General features: G+C 25.9%; 2 protein-coding genes across 2 annotated transcripts; one reads left to right on the plus strand and one right to left on the minus strand.

Annotated features, from left to right (window-relative positions):
• Positions 1-566: 566 nt before the first annotated feature.
• LOC149059761 (uncharacterized) lies at positions 567-7136 on the minus strand. The gene is made up of 9 exons (XM_089216094.1): positions 6840-7136; positions 2517-2740; positions 2324-2452; positions 2113-2238; positions 1827-2015; positions 1507-1707; positions 1131-1331; positions 769-968; positions 567-701 (listed from the first exon to the last, which is right to left on the minus strand). The coding sequence occupies exons 2-8, from the start codon at positions 2704-2706 to the stop codon at positions 781-783; spliced, it is 1224 nt and encodes a 407-aa protein (XP_089072220.1). The 5' UTR covers positions 2707-2740; positions 6840-7136; the 3' UTR covers positions 567-701; positions 769-780.
• Positions 7137-12152: 5016 nt separating this feature from the next.
• LOC149059762 (uncharacterized) lies at positions 12153-17855 on the plus strand. Its single transcript, XM_089225964.1, has 7 exons — positions 12153-12169; positions 12538-12558; positions 15067-15157; positions 15222-15387; positions 15729-15919; positions 16015-16177; positions 17392-17855. Exons 1-7 carry the CDS (start codon positions 12153-12155, stop codon positions 17853-17855), a joined length of 1113 nt encoding a protein of 370 aa, XP_089082090.1.
• Positions 17856-19304: the final 1449 nt, after the last annotated feature.

A 19304-nucleotide genomic window follows, 5' to 3' on the forward strand; every position in this document is an offset into this window, starting at 1 on the left:
GATAACATTTTTAAATTTTGGATGAACACGTAATGCATCTGAAAATGATTAAAATTCTAAATATAATTTTCATTGAAAGCAGTAGTTCAACTTATAGAATTGATATACATTTATAAGTATTCATTAACACTCAAGAGTTTATAAAGATATTATTTTAATAGTACAATAGTATAATACAAATAACTTACCTATCAATAAATTATAGCATTCGAGTTTGGAAAAATTCTTTTTCTTTTTGAATCCCAATAAGGAGTACAAAGTAAGGACTTCATCGGAAAACATTTTTGTCATTAATCTTCGAACGCTATCTCCAACATCTTTAATACCAACTAACAAAGACAGTTGAAGTACCTGTGATAACAATAATAAATATAATTAAGACATGTAAAAATGCAATATTCACAATTAACTAAATTATATAACATATATTTAAGTAACACATACCAAATTAGATCTTATATTATTATCAGTAATTCTATTTTCTGCAATCTGAAGATCTTCTTCAGTTTGAATGGGAAATAAATTGTAATAGTCTGAAGTTTGGCCTATTTGGTTATTATTCAGCTGTCCTTGAATAATTGAATTCCCAGAATTGGTTACAAAAGAATTTAAAAGAATATGTGTAGCGTTTGTCTTTGAATTAATGCCAGATATGTCATACTTCATTTTTGTTAGTGAATTTATCACAAATGTTTGAAAATCTAAAAAAAATAATGATTGTAATCATAAAATAACTGTTCTATTTAAAAATTGCAAAAATAAAAATACCACAATTGGGCATCAATTTGTCTGTAGAAGTTTTTGCAGTAGAAAACCTAGGTGTATTACTGTTTTTATTATTTGATTGCGACATAATGTCGCCGACATTGAATGTAGTTGAGAAAAGTTCTTGTCATTATCCTTCACAACTATTTTTCCAATGGGAGAATTCAATATGGAATATCTTTTTTCTGAAGACTCAGTGTTGTCTAAAAGCATGAATAATTTACAATTAGTTACTATAAAACACAACTATATACATTTTTAAATTGACCATTAATTATCAAATTAAAATAGTTTACATAAAATACAATTATTACATCTACCAACTACCACATCTATATTTACAATAACCTGCTTATAATATTTACCTTGGTTAAATATCTCATCAGTTTCAATTGTATCAAATATGGGGGTCCTTTTCGCAGAAGAAAACTTACTTTTATTGTTTCTATCATTTGATAGTGATCTTGAATGTGAATAAGAAAAGCTCTGGTCATTATCTTCCACGACTATTTTTCCAATAGGAGAATTCAAAATGGTATGTCTTGAATATGAAGACTCAGCGTTTTCTAAAAGAATGAATAATTTACAATTAATTATTAAATCACAAATAAATATGGTAAACACAATAAATTTTTTAAATTGACCATTAATTATCAAATTAAAATATTTTACGTAAAATACAATTATTACATTTATCAACTAAAACAACTATATTTACAATGACCTACTTGTTATATTTACCTTGGTTAAATACCTCATCAGTTTCGATTGTATCAAATATGGTGGTCCTTTTCGCAGAAGAAAACTTACTTTTATTGTTTTTATCATTTGATAGTGATCTTGAATGTGAATAAGAAAAGCTCTGGTCATTATCTTCCACGACTATTTTTCCAATAGGAGAATTCAAAATGGTATGTCTTGAATATGAAGACTCAGCGTTTTCTAAAAGAATGAATATTTAAAATTGTAACTACCTATACTAAACATAAATATTTTATGCACAATACACAATTATTCATATCTACCGTCTATATTTATAACAAGCGTGTTATTATATTTACCATGAGTTTCAAATAAGGCCCTTTTCACAGAAAAAAACTTAGGTGTATTGTTTTTTTCATTTGATTGAGATACTACAAATGGCTGAGAAAAGTCCTGATTTTTATCTAAAATTATTTCATTGGTTGGAGAATTCTTCGCAGGACTATTATATTTTGTTTTAGTTGATATACCAGTAGACAAAGCGTTTTCTGAAAGTAACAATAAGTACGATTACACATGTATAATATGGGTATGTAATATTATATATAGTTGTAGATAATTGAATAATTTATTAACTATTTATACCGTTCAAAAGCAACGGTTGGATGTATTCAGGGTCTTTATCAGAATCATATGAATTTTCATCAATTAGTTCATGGTTAAAATTTGCATTAAATAAACTATTCATTTTATTATGTGTTTTCTGTATATCTGTTAGCATTCAAAGTATCAATATTAATGTAATTTATATAGTGTTATAAATTGAAAAACTGATATAAAATTATGAATACATTACCTTTTGTTAATAACTTTGGAGGACTTCTCATTTTTTTTAAAATAGAGTTATTTCTTTTATCATCACAAGACGATATATCCGTTTTTGTCATTAGTTCATCAGCCTTTTTAGTTGCTTCACTATAGCTTTCTATTTAAATACATTTAAATTAGACAAGATAAAACTCAGTAGGAATAAAATTATTAATACTTACTAAATTGCCCAACAATTCTTGATGGAAACCATTTATATTCTATATCATTAGGATAACTTCTTTTTTCAATTAATCTTCTTGCAATTTTTTTATTTGCAGGCCAAGCACAACTCTTGTTCTTTTTTTTAATCCAAAAATCAGGAACTACTTCTATGGTATTATCTTTTACAAAATGAACAATACTCCACATTTTTTTTTAATATTTATTATTTTCAAGTTTCTTGCTAGAAGAATATAAATTAAAAATCATATTTATTATGAATAGCTACAAAATTTAATTTATAGAGTTACAATATTATAATATTCAATTCACTCATTATTCAGTTATTGTATAGCTGTAAATACTGAATAGGTACGGTAAAACATAATAATAAAGTTAATTATAAAATATCCTCATTTTTTTTTCCTTTTTAATTATAAAAATTAGAAACGAATTTAATATTTTGATTTAGTTAAATTATCTATTTTAAACTTTAAAAAAAACTATAACTACATTTATCTAATAAAATTATTTAAATATTAAGTTCAATCTTATTTACAATTAGGTATTAAAATCAGTAAATTTAAGAATTTATTAATGGCAATGCAATTGATTTAGAATTATGTGTAACTACCATAACTTTTATTTTTACATTATTTATATTCCATTCATTTGACTCTTCACTAAGTTGATCTACAAGATATATATCAAATAACGATGAATCGACAGGATTATTATACAATTGTTGTTTTTTTTATACAATTTCCCAATAAGTGATATACTACTATCTTCATTTTTAACAACATTTAAACATTTAACAACATCTCCACTTTCAATCAATATTTAGTTATCTTGAGATGCATTTATGTTTATATTTATATTATTAATAGTACATTTTTTGTACTGAATTATCTTATTGTTACTGCCAATTAATGGACCATTTCTATGAGGTTTTGATAATACTACACTTGTATTTGTATCACTTAGTATATTATGTGGATGTTGAATATATATTTCAGAATATCTGTTTATTAGCTGTTCTAATGGTTTCTCATTTTTGCGGACTTTGGATTTTAAGTTTTTCATATAATTTTCAAACGCAAAGGCGCTACAGTTGTCAAGGGGGCCAAAATGTTGATAATCATCACATAAGTGCAAAAGCCCGTGAACGTTATGAGATACATGTTGATGGCCATAAAGATTTTCAAATTTCTCAACAAAGTAATCTAGCAGTTGTTCAGCATAGTCTAAATAACATTGGCGGGTTGGACTCAAAAGTATGATCATGGCAACATGTAGAATCATGAAATGATCATAACAATCCTTATTAATAACACCTTCAAGTACAATGGGTCCAATATACAGTAAAAATAACCTTAACTCAGTCGCTTTCCATCTACCTATGTCCTGAATTTCCCTGGGTTTCCTTGAAAAATCTGAAGGAATATATTTTTTTAAAGCTAGTAATGAAGCTGTTAATTTATGTGCAGATCGACTAGGTAGACGTACATGCAATGGTCCCTTGTGCAACCATAACAATACAAGTTTACGGGTAACTCCAATTAAAACTAAGTGCATATAATCAAGACTAAATGATTGAACTAAGTTTAATCCAGGCAGTTCAATGAGTCTTGAAATACTATCACCAATATGATAGTCTTCATACATCATTTGTGCATATGATTCATGAGTTCTTTTAGGACATTTATTTCTAGAATATGGAAAACATACCCTGTTTTGAAAATATTCCCCTTCTATAGTACATCGATTACATGATGAAAAGCCCGAATGTCCTTTCGTTTTCAGCAGAAATGACTTTGCAGGGGAATCGCAAACAAAACCTTTGATAAATACTTTTCTATTTACACCATTTATTATAATCCCATTTCTTAATAAATCTTTAGCTTCAACAATAAAATCTGATAAAAACTCATCGCTATCTTTGGGTTTAGTGAAACCATGATAAATGCCCACTGGAAAAACAATTTTACTGGTACCAACAATGTAAGCCAATATGGGCCAAAATTGACTATTAGTGTTTTTTGTTAAAGGCAAACCATCTACACTTATAAACAGGTGTATATCACTGAATTCAGGTGATGCAAATCTTTGTATACCAGCAGATAATCCAAAATGATAATACTCCCCTGGAGCAACACATCGAAGCTTTGTACCACTTAATCGTGGTGTAGCTAAAAGTGTACGACAATCTCTTGGCAAAGTTTTTGTATTTATATTATCATACCTTTTCATTAAATCTAGTAAACTGTTTACAGTTGATTGTGGAACATTGCAATCTACTGCCCACACAGCAAGGTCTTTCTCAAAATTATTATTTAATTTATTTTCTACCGAGTTTTCTACAATGACTGATAATAATGGTATTTGTTGTTCCCCTATCATATTTAGATTCTCTTGGATATGTGTTACGGTGTTATTATAAGAAGAATCAACTATTTGAGGATCAGAGTCTAAGTTTGTTGTTTTTGGTGAATGGTAATCAATAGATTCAGTAATTTCATTTTCACAGCTGTCGGTTTCAATACTTATGGCTGGTTCATTTCTCGAATATATATTACTGATAAGGTCAAGTTCTTTCCTAATTTTCCTTCTCTTAGAGCGGTTACTCGACATTTTATTGAATGATTTATTTAAATAAACTGTACATTTCTAAAAAAAAAAAAAACAAAAACGAGTAGAAATAAAAAAATGATTAGGTACAAATTAAAGCCAAGAAAATTAAAACAAAAGTTGTTAGGCACAGAAAGTTCAGATTCAAACATAAGTTGGAATTCAAAAGTTTATTCCAGTGATGATGAACCTTTAGCATAACCAATTACACCCATGTAATGATCTTATAAAAAAAATTAGGTACCAGTTTGCAATAAGACTTAAAATCTGGAGACTATTATGTGCTAGTAAAATTTAAGTCTGTAAGTAAAAAAGAATTGTTAGATATATGTGGCCACAGTTGTTAAAATAGTTTTTGAAACTGAAGTAAAAGTACAATACCTACTGTAATGCTTCTGATGAAGAATATACCGAATTTGTATTAGTTGAAAGTGGTAAATCTGTATTTAAATGATTCGGATTATAAATTGCCTATGTCAGAGTTACATTTTAAAAGTAGACAATACCTTTTTGTATTTCCTGGTAATGTTGATGTGTATGAAAAATTTGAGTAAGACTGATAACTATTAACAATCAATTTCTACAGTATATATATCCTAGTAATTTGTTAAATTTAATTTTTTTAGTTAATATTTTTTTATGTTTGTAAAGTTATTTTATTATCTCCTAAATATTACCAAGTGTTAATTATTAATTTCATAAAATGTTAAAAAAGTTGTTCAATTTATTCAGAAATTTATAGCTGGATTAAAATTTTAATATAAGTTACCAAACTGTTTAGTATACTTATAATTTATTTGTTTTTATTTACATAATTTGTTTTATTAAAAAATGAGTTCCTGTAATATTTGTTTGTATTTAATAATTTCATTAATGAACTTGTATTATTTGTCAAATATAAAATATATTTAAATTGACCATAAATGGGAAAAATGATGACAGTTGATAGAGATATGGCCATAGAAGGGAAAAATTCTATTTTAAAATATTAATACAAATTTCTCATTCAATAATCAATAATAATGTTCTTAAGACTATTTAAAATTCAAACCAAGTATTATTGAATTTATGAAGTGTATAAATGGTAAATTTTCAATTTTTTTTAATGATTGCATTGATAGAATAATTAAATATTAATAGAAAAAAATTCTTAAGGTGGCCATAGATGGTGACACCTATAATATAGACGGTAAGGTACTTACTAATTTATTAATATGTGATGTTATTTTCTTATATAACATAAGGTATAGCTGGTAGGTACTAAAATTGCATATTATCAAATATCAAAATAATACAGTGCGGCAAAACACACACCTTAGTGTGAATTTTGTAACAAAGTAACAAAATATTATGCTGAAACTAAGGAGTTTTGCTGCACCTTGTATAAAAGAGAGTAGAGACTTGACATTAGCATTTTCAAAGATTAGGTATAAGCAGGTATGTTAGTAGCAAGGTAAATTAAATTATTGTTGACATTTAGTTAATTACTTGATTACTGATTTCAATTAAATGTAGGTACCGAATATAATTACAAGTATAAGAATAAAAATTGATCCACTATTAGGTTACATGATTGCATATTATTTTTAAAAACTTAAAACATGTTTGCTATATGAAATATACTACTTAATACCTGCCTTTTAAAATGTTAGTACCTAGAAACTTAATTCAAAACTTAAAATAGGTATATATTATTTTAGGTAGGTACTTACAAATTTACCTCCAAAGTGCCAATCTGCCAACAGCCAACTGTATGTTGAAATAACTGCCAATACTGTTGTATTTCCAAATACTTCAAATATTATTATTCAATAAATCAATTACGGTAGACGAATGTCGTCTATACAAATTGTCCGTCGAGACAGCGGTAATCAAATAGCACGGTGCCAATCGTTGGCGATTATTACTATTTTAATTATTATGAGAAAACAAAGAAATCTGATAACTAAATGAACGTACGAACAGTATAATATTATCATGTGTCGTCTTGACGTAGTGAGAAGCTTATGGTTTCGTGCCGCTCTCAACAATGAATAATGATGGTAGTGACGGGAGTCGGGAATACGCGAAATGCCGAATACGGCATTGCACTATCGCAGTCGCGTTACACGGGTAAATCCTGAAACGAACTAAATATAAAATTGGAGTATGGAAAAAATAAAATGTTGAATACAGTGTGAAACAAAACACTCTCCGTAGCTAATCTACAATAATTCCATGTCGAAACTCGGGATGCAGTTTTATCACACCCTGTATTCTTTCATCGAATTAATAAATATATATTTTTAAATAGTATTGTTTTCGCTGGCCGTTCGATTCGCTGACCGTTCGAACCGAGTAAGACCAGTTTTTCCATATTATTATGGTGTGGTAGGTTGATTAACTGCGTGCGGGGACGCGGGGTGATTGTATGCAGTATGAACTATGAAGTTATTTTCGTTTACTCGCGTTCATTAAATTATAACGAAATATATATTTAGTATGATATACGACTAAAATATGGTACTTATATTAATTATAATATTATATACTTTAATACGAGTGGTTTGGATACCGTATTACTGTGTAGTGTGCATGACGTATTATATGACTATATGTGCTCGTCGAGCAATGATCATATTATTACAGTAAACGTGAATTTAGCCAACATTATAACATAAATATTTTTTTTTCGGAGAAAATACTTCTCATAAATTATAGAAAAATATTTATGATGATAGTATAATACATAAGGATAGGTCCAGGATCTTTTTGAAAATTTGGATTTACGATTACTATACCTATCTATAAATTATAATAGGTACTTATGTCGTTCACATAATATTGGGTATAATATTCTATTCTATTCTACATCTTCAAATATTCCTTTGGACTTTGACTAGTGACGCTTTTACCAATCACCGATGGGAAACACAGAGCGACTCGTTGAAAAATCGCTATTCTCGCTAGTCGCTACCTATCATTCAATCTAAATATTATTAAATATACCTCCCATACAATTCGTAAAGCAAAAGCAAAACGTTTGAAGAATATAATTCGCAGACTATTCAAGTATAAAGCATATAACAGCTGCTGTCAGATAGGCAGATATAGCTTATTATCATAATAAAACCGAATTTATTAATATAATAATTAATGAATAGGGTAGCCAGTAGGTAATAATATATATACATAATAATGTTATAAATAAGGTACTTACCACTGCCTGGACCTCCCAAGTCCCAAAAGATAAAAAAATAACCGTTAACAACAATGTAGAAATGTGGATTGCTGTATTATATAATATAATATATATATATATCTCATAATATATTATGTATTACAATAAAGTTAACATTTTGATCATTAACACTAACTTAAATAACCTTGTATTCAGTTAAATGTTTTGGTTTTTCATGCCACGTTTTTGAAAAGTATCTACAGGGAATTTTCAATTTTGACCTCTCAAAAGAATCAATTATTTATACTATCTAAATATATAGATATAATTTGACATAAGAAACAACTCTCATTGTTGAAATTTAATCATTATTTTGATTACTTATTTAGTTATCTACTTATCATCATGTATATATTATAATAGGTATATACACTATACAGTCACACACACGCATTCATTGTAAAATCAAATATATAACCTGACAATGCTTGATGATAATATAAAATATAGTCTAAAAGTATTATAGGTGAATTATATTATATTATTATAGGTAGTTTATTCTGAATCGGTTTTTTGAGTATAGCGTACATATATATATATTATAGTTACCGAGTGAATCGCCCGCTATATACTCGTCTTGTGCGCCTGATTTTATATATCAGGTATAGGCGGTATATTATATTATTTTATAATATATAATTATTTATTATATATATTATATTATGTGACGATGACGCATAACCTCACCTATATAATATATTTTAAAACATTTTAATTTGAACTTAATCGGAGTATTCTAAAAATATATGAATTGGAATTCAAAATAATATTCCATATTTAATCAAGGTGAAACATTTTTGTAAACTGTAATTAGTAATATTATTTTGAATTCCAATTCATATATTTTTAGAATACTCCGATTAAGTTCAAATTAAAATGTTTTAAAATTAACTGGCCTGCAATATTATCATAATTTGTCAATGAAAATATTATTTTAAATTGCAATTTAAATTTTTTCAGAACATTCCCACCAAATTATAGTTGAAATATTATATTTCTAATTTAGTTAAAAAAGAATTACAATGTTATATATTAAATATAATGATTGAAACATTCTTAAAAAGTAATTATAAAATAAATTATAAAATATTCCAATGTTAACTTAGGTAAAATATTTCCAAAATATCAATGTTACGGTTTTGCTGTCTGGGATGTTTGATATTTATTAAAAATTGAAAATATGTATTGTATTCATGTAATATAATCATATGTATTTGAATATATTATGTAAATGTGTGATTTATTTATGATATATATAAATATATATTATGATATTTTTAATAAATTTTATGTAATTCTTAAGCGGATACCCGCATGTGTTGTCACACAAGTGTATAACATGGCAAAAACTGCAGTTAATTACAGTATCTACTAACATTGATCTTATACCGTCATTCAATTTTTGGTTTGACTTATAATATTGAAGTATCATTAAACCAGTGTTTGATGAATTTAATACTTCTCTTAAATTTATACTTATATTATTAATATTATTTTGATGATGATATTGAATAGGTTGATTAGTAGAGGCTTTTAAATTCAACTGTGGTGTGTTGGTAGACTTTATATCATTTTCTTGAGTTTTTTGCCATTTTTTTAAATTATATACAAACAACAGTCTTATCCCTAACGGAAAATGTTTTAGAAGTTCATAAGCTTGATCAGCTTCCATAATTATTATACCTTTCATACAGATAAGTTCATCTAAACAAAAAGATATTTTAATTTTATATTTTTTAGTTTAATCATGTAATAAATAAAAATGTAACAGGTACTCACCTAGTAAAGTTTGAAAAAGAAACCCTAAGCCCCAATTAGTGAGTAAATCATGAAGGGGTACCATGTCATCAACTGGATATTGATATCCCTCCAGTGTAGGTACATTTAAAAATTGAGGATTGGTCGATTCCTGAACATTTTCGTCCCTAAAACTATCCTACACATGCACCGTCAATTTTATATTAGTATTTGATATTTGTATATAATTATATTATGAACATAAGATATTAAAACAGAAAAATTATAATAATAATATTACAGTAGTAATATTTAAAATTCCTTTAATGGTACATAATCATGTAAGTTTGTTAAAATTTACATACAAAAAGTAAACATATACTTACATTTGAATTACTGCAGTTCCAAAAATCATTAACTAAGGCTAAATCTGAATCATTACCAATTGCAGTATTATTATTCATTTTGTTTCTTAATAAATAAAAAAAAAATATATATATACATATGTACAAATTACTAAATTAGGTATAATAATTTAAGTTTAATAAAATTCTTTAAGGCGAATCATCAATTTGCCTGATGATACTTCATTAATATTTATAGGAGGGCCACTAAATTCATCGATACCTAAGATCAAGCAGTTATTTAATATATTTTTGTTTATATTAACCTCAAATGCCTCAAGGTGTGAATTAAACCCTTCTAATTCAATTTGTTTAGTACATAAATATACTTTATCAATAGATTCATGCACAACTATAATTTCATCAATTTCAAATAAACAGACCTGGTCTGTAAACTTGGTAAGATAATATCCTTTTTTGTACAAAGTTCCAATATATTCTATTTGATTGTAGCATGAAAATTGAGAATTACCAGAAAAATAACTATTATAAATCATTTGTCTATCAAGGGTATGGGTAGGTATGCTATTTGTCAAATGTTTGTGTTTTAATGAAACATTTGGTGTAGTGGGCTGTAAAATAATGTGAGCAAACTTAAATTGAAATTTTTTTGCAAGAGTTAAAGTTATATTTTTTCTAGAAGATGTTGTACGAGCATACATCTTAACTCTAGTAAACAAGCATCATTACCAAACTCTTTTATATCAGTTGCTTTAATTAATGCTGCTAAAAAAATGTTTGATAGTTTAGAGTTATTTTCAACAAGGGGAAAGCTATAATAAATAGCAGAGATTGATTGAAAACCAGCATGTGATGATAGTGGATTGTTAATTTCTACATCATCAATATATAAGAAGTATGGAAAAACTAACCTTCCTTCAAACTGCCTTATTTTACTTTGCCATAATTTACCTTGTACAAAATTAGAAATAGTACTATTATCTGTTCTGAGACTCTCTACTCTATTTTTCATATTTTTTAAATTGTCACCATGTTCAAAAAAATTTTTAAATTGAAATTTTAAAGGCATTAGAACACCTTTAGTTGAATGTTCACTATAATTAAGAGTACCCCCAATATTAACAGCACACATCTCATTATTAATTGTAAATTGTTGTATACTTGAGAGCAGTTTTTTTTCTGCATTTAACCAACGTATCAAGCAATACTCAGTGCTACAATACAGAAAAGGGTCTTTAATTACTGATTCAAGATTATTAAATTTAGAAAGTTTAATAGGATCTTGGATTTCAATTTTTACTACATTATTTAAAATTGATGCCATTGGTTTTAAAATATTATCCTTTATTCCAGTCTGTATATTAATGACATCACTATTATTAAAATTATTATTATTGTAAAGACTCAAAATAAACTGCACGGTAGATTCATAAAGTTGTTTGGCAGAATTTTCGAAATTAAATTCATTAATTATAGTAACACTATTGAAAACATTAACACCTTATTGGTCCTCAGAAATCATCATATCACTACTTAAAATTGCATTATTTGTAACATTTTTTTGATTTTCTGGCACAATTGAGATATTGCTAGGTACCATTTCCATATGTTTTTTATTCACGTGCCTTTTAAAAGATGACAAGTTACCGAACGATTGATTGCACGAGTCTTCACAACAAGTGTAATTACTGTCAGGCTTAAGCATGTGGAACACTTTATAGTGAGCCACTAATGCTGGTAACCATCCTTTAATATATGACTTACAAATATAACAAATCATACTTATTGTTTAAATTAAGTTATACTTACCTATCGCCTGATACCGATGATCGATTTTCAAATAACAAAAAAAAATTCTCGCAACTTCAAAATAATTGTGTTTAAACACTTAAAGCACTTTAAACGATTAAATAAAGCATGTGTAGCTGATGAATAGAACAATATAACAGTCGCGGTTGATTTATAAGTCATATTATTAATATAACAATAATCTTTTCAATCTAAAAAAAATATTGTTGTCCCTTTCATATTGGTTATATATACTGTGTGTATACTGTTTATAAATATAATATAATAATCTATAAATAGTATTGTCGATTCAATAATAATATTATACATTATTCTTTTCTTGATAATACATTTTTATCGAAGTGACAAAAATATAATTAATTCAACAATTATCTAAGTTAATTTAAAAAAGATTTTGTCAAATTCACAGTGTTTGCTTTGTTAGCAGTCAACAATTTTGCATGATCAATATTACTAATGGTTTTTCTTTGGGTGTATAAATGATAAACCTTTTTATTGTGGTATAGAAGGAGATAAAACAAGGACATCATTTTTAAACTCAATTATGTGATAATATAGTTGTTTAACAAAATTTTATTTGTACTCAAAGTTAACTGATATCGGTATTACTATCACAATTTCAACTGTAATAAATACCCAATCAAAATTAAACATCAAAATACGAGCTTTTGTACATAATAAATACCTATTAGGGTATTTAGTATTATAAAATGTATGCTACAAATAATAAAATCCAATACTTACCTTATCGTAAACAGTGTTGTGTAAAAGATACTTTTGAAAGTGTATTTAAATACAGATACAAATACATCCATTCAGAATGTATTTAAAACACATTTAGGTATTCAAATACTTTTCAAATGCTTTTTTTATTTACTTACCAATACTAGTCAGTTTCCCAAATTACTATTATTTATAATATTTATTATTTATTTAATTTATTTATAATTAAATTTTGTAATTACTAATTTAAAATTGTCATGACATTTTATTCAAATAGGTACTTATTATTAGAAATATTTTTACCATTTTCTTAAATATACACTAAAAAATTAAAATATATTGAACTTGTTATATTATAGCAATTCTTTAATATTAGGTCGTCAGATTAGGTTGGCACCTAGTTAAACAGTTTCATATTGCATGTAATATAATAGGTAACTATTATTATTATTATCTATTATAATACTACTATAATCAATTACCAACCTTATTATTGTCCATTTAAAAAAAAAAACCTTCGCGTATATGTAACTGTGTTAAAAATTAAGTGATTATTAATACAGTTAATTGAAAACACAATAACTCTGACGGCAGCTACACATCGATCTATCGAAGACAACGGCGTTTTGCAAACGATTGGAAAATATTTCTCTTTTAAATTTATTATAATCGTATTAAAAATAACACGATGTTGAAAATAATAATAATATTATACTATATTATACCTAAATGGTTATATAACATATTAAACCATCAATACATTGGAAAACAAAATTGATAAAAATAGCATGGTCTTCTCTAGCTGCTAGTGAATAATATTAAAAATAGAATAATAGTAATATAAAATAAGGGAAACCACGATATATATGATTTGTGTGTAGGTACTATAGATTTAATTAATTATGATGTAGTTTGCGTAAAACGTTGAAATGTTACTTTTCAAACTTATAATAAATTGTATTTTAGATTTTGAGCAGAGCAACGAACGTATTAATTACTTTGATTTAAGTATGAAGACACTTAATAACAAAAAATGTTTTAATTTTAAACTTTTTAGGTGGTTTCCAGTAGAAAATTCGATCTACCTTTACCTGCGTACCTAATTTGTATTTGTGTATAATATAGATTATGGACGGCCGTTAACATTATAGTATAAAATATAATAATATTTAGCATAATGATACAATAATATTATAATAAAGAAAAAATATATACTTTTGTTTTAGCTAGTAAGTCTATAACATAGGTAGGGCCCGGGAAGAAAATAATTGTGCTGAACTATTATGAAGCAACAATATAATATAAATTATATTTATTAATGTTTTTTTATTTAATTATACCGCTGCTATGAATCGTGCATGTCAGGGGTCATGCATCTGTCATATTATATAAGCTTGACAGGAGCGCGCATGTGTGTAATGGCGATTCCGCAGGAGAACGGCTATGTCGGCTATCACACGGGCATCAGTGGAGTATTGTCATAGATATTATGGATACGGCATTCTTTTATACATTCTACATACACTGTTAAAGCCAACATAACGAAGAGAGAAACGATGGTTCTCACTCGCACACATCTTCTGTGTGACAAGGAAAGTAAAACTCTTGTAAGAGAGAGAAAATATAATGTAAATATAATTGATAAATTATTTATAACATCTAACGGTTAATAATAGTATGAATTATGTTAGCTTACAGATTTTTGTGTCATGCCGCATCCATTAGTTTAATATCAATGAGTATTATAATATAGCAGATAATACTTTCTGTGTCATAGCGTTTTTAGTTGTTTGGTATCAACTTTGTTTGATATAAACAATATAATATAATATAATATATAAACAATTGTTTGATATCAACCTAACCTAAGAAAAAAGTTATAATAATTTTAAAAATTTGATATTTTTAAGTTTTCCTAACATCAATAACTTTTGATAATTTGGTCTAATGAAAAAAATAAAAACGCTGAGACACAATTAAAATTGTCCTTTTTTCATGGTGAAAATTTGGTTTATTAGTCATTGTTCTGTGGTTATAACTATTTACTGTAGGCTTTTGGCCCTTGAGTTCATTCCCCCACGAAACATGGGTCATCACTAAAAAGATAAACATGTCTGTGAACCTGGCAGAACAGTTGGCAAATCAATTAGTGTCTATATTTCCTACAGAAGTGAAAGTAAATAACTATTATTTAATATTACCTAAAATTTTTAAGTACAATCTGTTTTGGCTATTTACAGGATTTGTATTTTATGAAGCACGATTCAAATAAAAACCCTAAGGGAAAATTATACGCTAAATATTATAATTCTATAAGGTTTCTTAAGACAACAGGTTTAGTGGCAACAAAGTTGACTTCTAGAAATCAAGAAAAACATAGTGGTCGTAAGCATTGCACAGAGTTTGGTAAGATTATATAGAACATTTTAAATTGTTAGTTGAATTGGTATTACAAATATGTTGCAAAAGTATATATAATTATTCAAAAACACTACCTTTATTAATTTAACTACAAAATCAAACCTCTACAGTTAGTCGTTCAAAAATGTTTCTTTAGCTTATTTAAGTGCAGTGCCTTTTCAATTTTGTACCTAATTTGATGCATTTGTATTACACTTTTCAACTTACTGATTTATTATATTTTGCAATAATATTATAAACTACTCAAATGTAAAGAAACTAGAAACCTTATTCTTGACCTTACCCTAAGTTTTAAATACTGATTTTTTTTCTTTTACTGTTATTAGAGCCGGAACAGAGTGTTCAATATGCAGTTGATGAAATAAAAAACAATAATAATTTTTCAAATTTTAATGATTTGGAAAAGTTGTGGAAGGAAACTGTTAATTACCGACTCAATTCCATTCAAAACACTAATTCTACAAAAGAAATAATGGGAATGTGGAAGCCTTACACATTGCCTTATGGGTTTAGATTAGTAAGTTCAATCAAATTTTTTACCAATTTCACTTATATAATATATACAAACCCATTAATTACAAATAAAAATGTTATATGATATACTTATTATAGGTTGACATTGATTTTAAAAAATTGTATCCAGAATGCCCAGACTTTATTAATTCTTATGAACAAAAACACATCAAGGTTAAGGAACTCTTCGAAATAAAAATAAAAGATAGTTCTAGTAGAAAATTATTTGAAGAATACAAAAATTCTTTCTGCATCACAGAAAGTAATTATATTTATTGTTACTACTGTACAAAATTACTACACTATTTACATCAAATTATAAGTTAATCGTGAATTACTATAATTAATCCCATAGGCGGAGATTCTATATGAAATATTGAAGGGGGCTCAAATATTAGATGCCAAACAGACCCGTAGGGACAATTTTTACATTAAATCATTCATCAAAATCGTGGGAGATTTTCGTTATCACAATATCTTAAATGCTTACAAAAAAAAAAATGGCTTCATTACTTAAAACTTTAGTCTTACCTTTTTCAATACATAATACTGAAAGTTCTTTAAATTCTTTTTGTTGTATAGATGTTCTTAGCCATGTTTTTATTTCCCTCATACTAGAAAAACTTCTTTCACATATAGCAGAACTAATAGATTATGTTAAAGCAAGTTGTATCATTTTATAAAAATTAGGAAATACTTGAGGTGAAATATTTTTTTTAGTATATAAATTCACTACCTAACCTTAGTTATAGTCTTTAAGGACCAGACTCTAAATCACCCATGTCTAAATCCGAATCGTCGACAACTTATACTTCAAGTTGATTACTGATCAGTAGTATCTCTCGGTATCTCTTCAGTTGTTTTTGATTTAAATTTAAATATTTCAAACATATTTGAACTAAATTATTTATTAAAAATCTAAATCACAATCTCAAAAGAAATGTATTCCCAAGAACATCAAACAATAAGTAAAATAAAATTAAGTACAAAATAGTCAATACGGTTACGCACAAAGGTTACGGAATTACTGTACGAATAGGTACATTTCATTCAATCATGATAAACGTTACAACAGGTCATTAATTATTATCGCTTCTCGATAAATAACAAATATTAGAAATGAAATGATATTTCCCCCATCTATAAATATAACAGTACCTGTAATAATATGTTATTATATATTAATGGCCAATTGGTACAAAATATGTACAATATAAACACAATATAATTAATAATTATTTATTATTACAATAATTACATTAATATTATTATTACAATATTTTATGTTGTGAATTGTAACTTAATTGTTCGGTATATTACAGTAAAAAAATAAATTGGTATTGGGTCTTACCCCCCTGATCTCCGCCTATGATTAATCCAAATTCCATTGGACCCTATCCACGCTTACCTCTAAAGATAATTGTTATTATTGATTTAAATTATATAAAATTCTACAAATTACATTTTTGTTTATAGGTGGAAAAAATACAGTTTTTTTTTATTTACTACATTCCATATTTGTACCTACTTCTAAGAAAGTAACAAGGGATGGTAATGGGAAAAAAAATCAAATTAAATACTCAATTAGAGATTCCCAAGATACATTTTTTGTATTCAAAAATACAATTGGCGAAATTGAAGAATATATTTTGCATCTTGGAAATGAAAATATGCCTATTCAACCATTCATTCTTCTCGTTGGTACTCCATTAAACCATAAAGAAATTATTGTTTATTTTGATTCCATAAAGTATAGAATGTTTAATATTTTATCTGCAATTGACATATGTTTTAAGATTTTTCATCTTTTTAACTTGGAATATCCACCTGCCAGCAGTATTGTATGGACATTTATACAAAAATATTTTTACTGTTTTAATACAAAATATGACAAACCTTACCATACTTTGAGCCAATTTTTGTCAGATATAAACAATTAAATTAAATACTTTTATTTTCTTTCTTTTATTCGACCATTAAAATCATACTGGCATACATAATTCTTGCCACTATTCTCTGTATATTGACAAAATATGTCAACCAGGATCTAACTAGATTCTTTCTACATTATTATAAATTATCATATTATCTTTATTAACTATTACTCTTAGAGTTATATTTTAAGCTGTATGTATTTTTTTTAAATATAGATTTATAGATTACACATACGTTTTATTGCTTAAATATAATAATATATACAAATGTTGTTACTTCGTTAGCTAAAAATTTGCGTTACTTTTATATTACAATTTGAATTTTTTTTTTAATTATTAATTTATACAACATAAGTGATTTGTAGATATTGTTTTGATTTAATTATGTTTCATATGTTACACATGCATTTTTTTTATTTGAATTAAATAATATAAATGTTAGTTAAAAATTTGTTACTTTTATATTATTATTTGAATTTTTTTTTTAATTACTTTTATTTTAGCAGTACATTTTTACATCATAAATTTTTTTAAAATATTGTTTTGAATTAATTTTATACATTATACATTAATTTTTTTGTTTGAACTATAAATATTGTGTTACTTTTATACTACAATTTGAATTTTTTTTAATTACTTTTATTTCAGATGTAAATTTTTACATCATAAATTATTTAAAAATATTGTTTTGAATTAATTTTATACATTAATTTTTTTGTTTGAACTATAAATATTGTGTTACTTTTATACTACAATTTGAATTTTTTTTTTTTTAATTACTTTTATTTTAAATGTAAATTTTTACAACACAAATTATATAATTATATTGTTTTGTTTTTTAGTTATGTTTTTAATTAAGTGATTCAATGAGATTGTTTTGTATTAATTTATATGAATTTAATAAAATACATTTTACATTAACTTAAGTCTAATCATTTTGAAAATTTACAAATCAATAAATTGAAGATTAACAATTAAAATTATTGAAACAATAATAATTTTGTTGATTCAACAATGATATTTGTGGTATTAAAAAAGATTTTTGTCTTGACAAGAATATATATAATTTTTATTATAAGATGTGTATGTTAAATTAACAATTAAAATTGCTAGAAAAATTATAATTTTGTTGGTTCAACAATGTTATTTGTAGTATTTAAAAACGTTATTGTATTGGCAACAAAACATAATTGTCACTATGACTATCATTATGATTATGATAAGAAATATATTATTATTTCAACCATAAATATTGTTGAATTGACAATTTGACTCATTGGTATTATAAATTCAAGACTGTTATTTTCAACAACATGGTTTATTAATTTCACAATAAAACTTTGTTGGCTCTATACTGACAATGTTATTATCAAATCTACGTACATTATTATCAATATGATTCCAGTTTTTTTTTCAGTGTATATATATATATATATATATATATATTTGTGGTGT

The sequence above is a fragment of the Diuraphis noxia genome, unplaced genomic scaffold, assembly GCF_037042655.1.
Source record: "Diuraphis noxia isolate RWA-SAM2 unplaced genomic scaffold, SU_Dnox_SAM2 contig0001, whole genome shotgun sequence".
Classification (NCBI taxonomy): Eukaryota; Metazoa; Arthropoda; class Insecta; order Hemiptera; family Aphididae; genus Diuraphis; species Diuraphis noxia.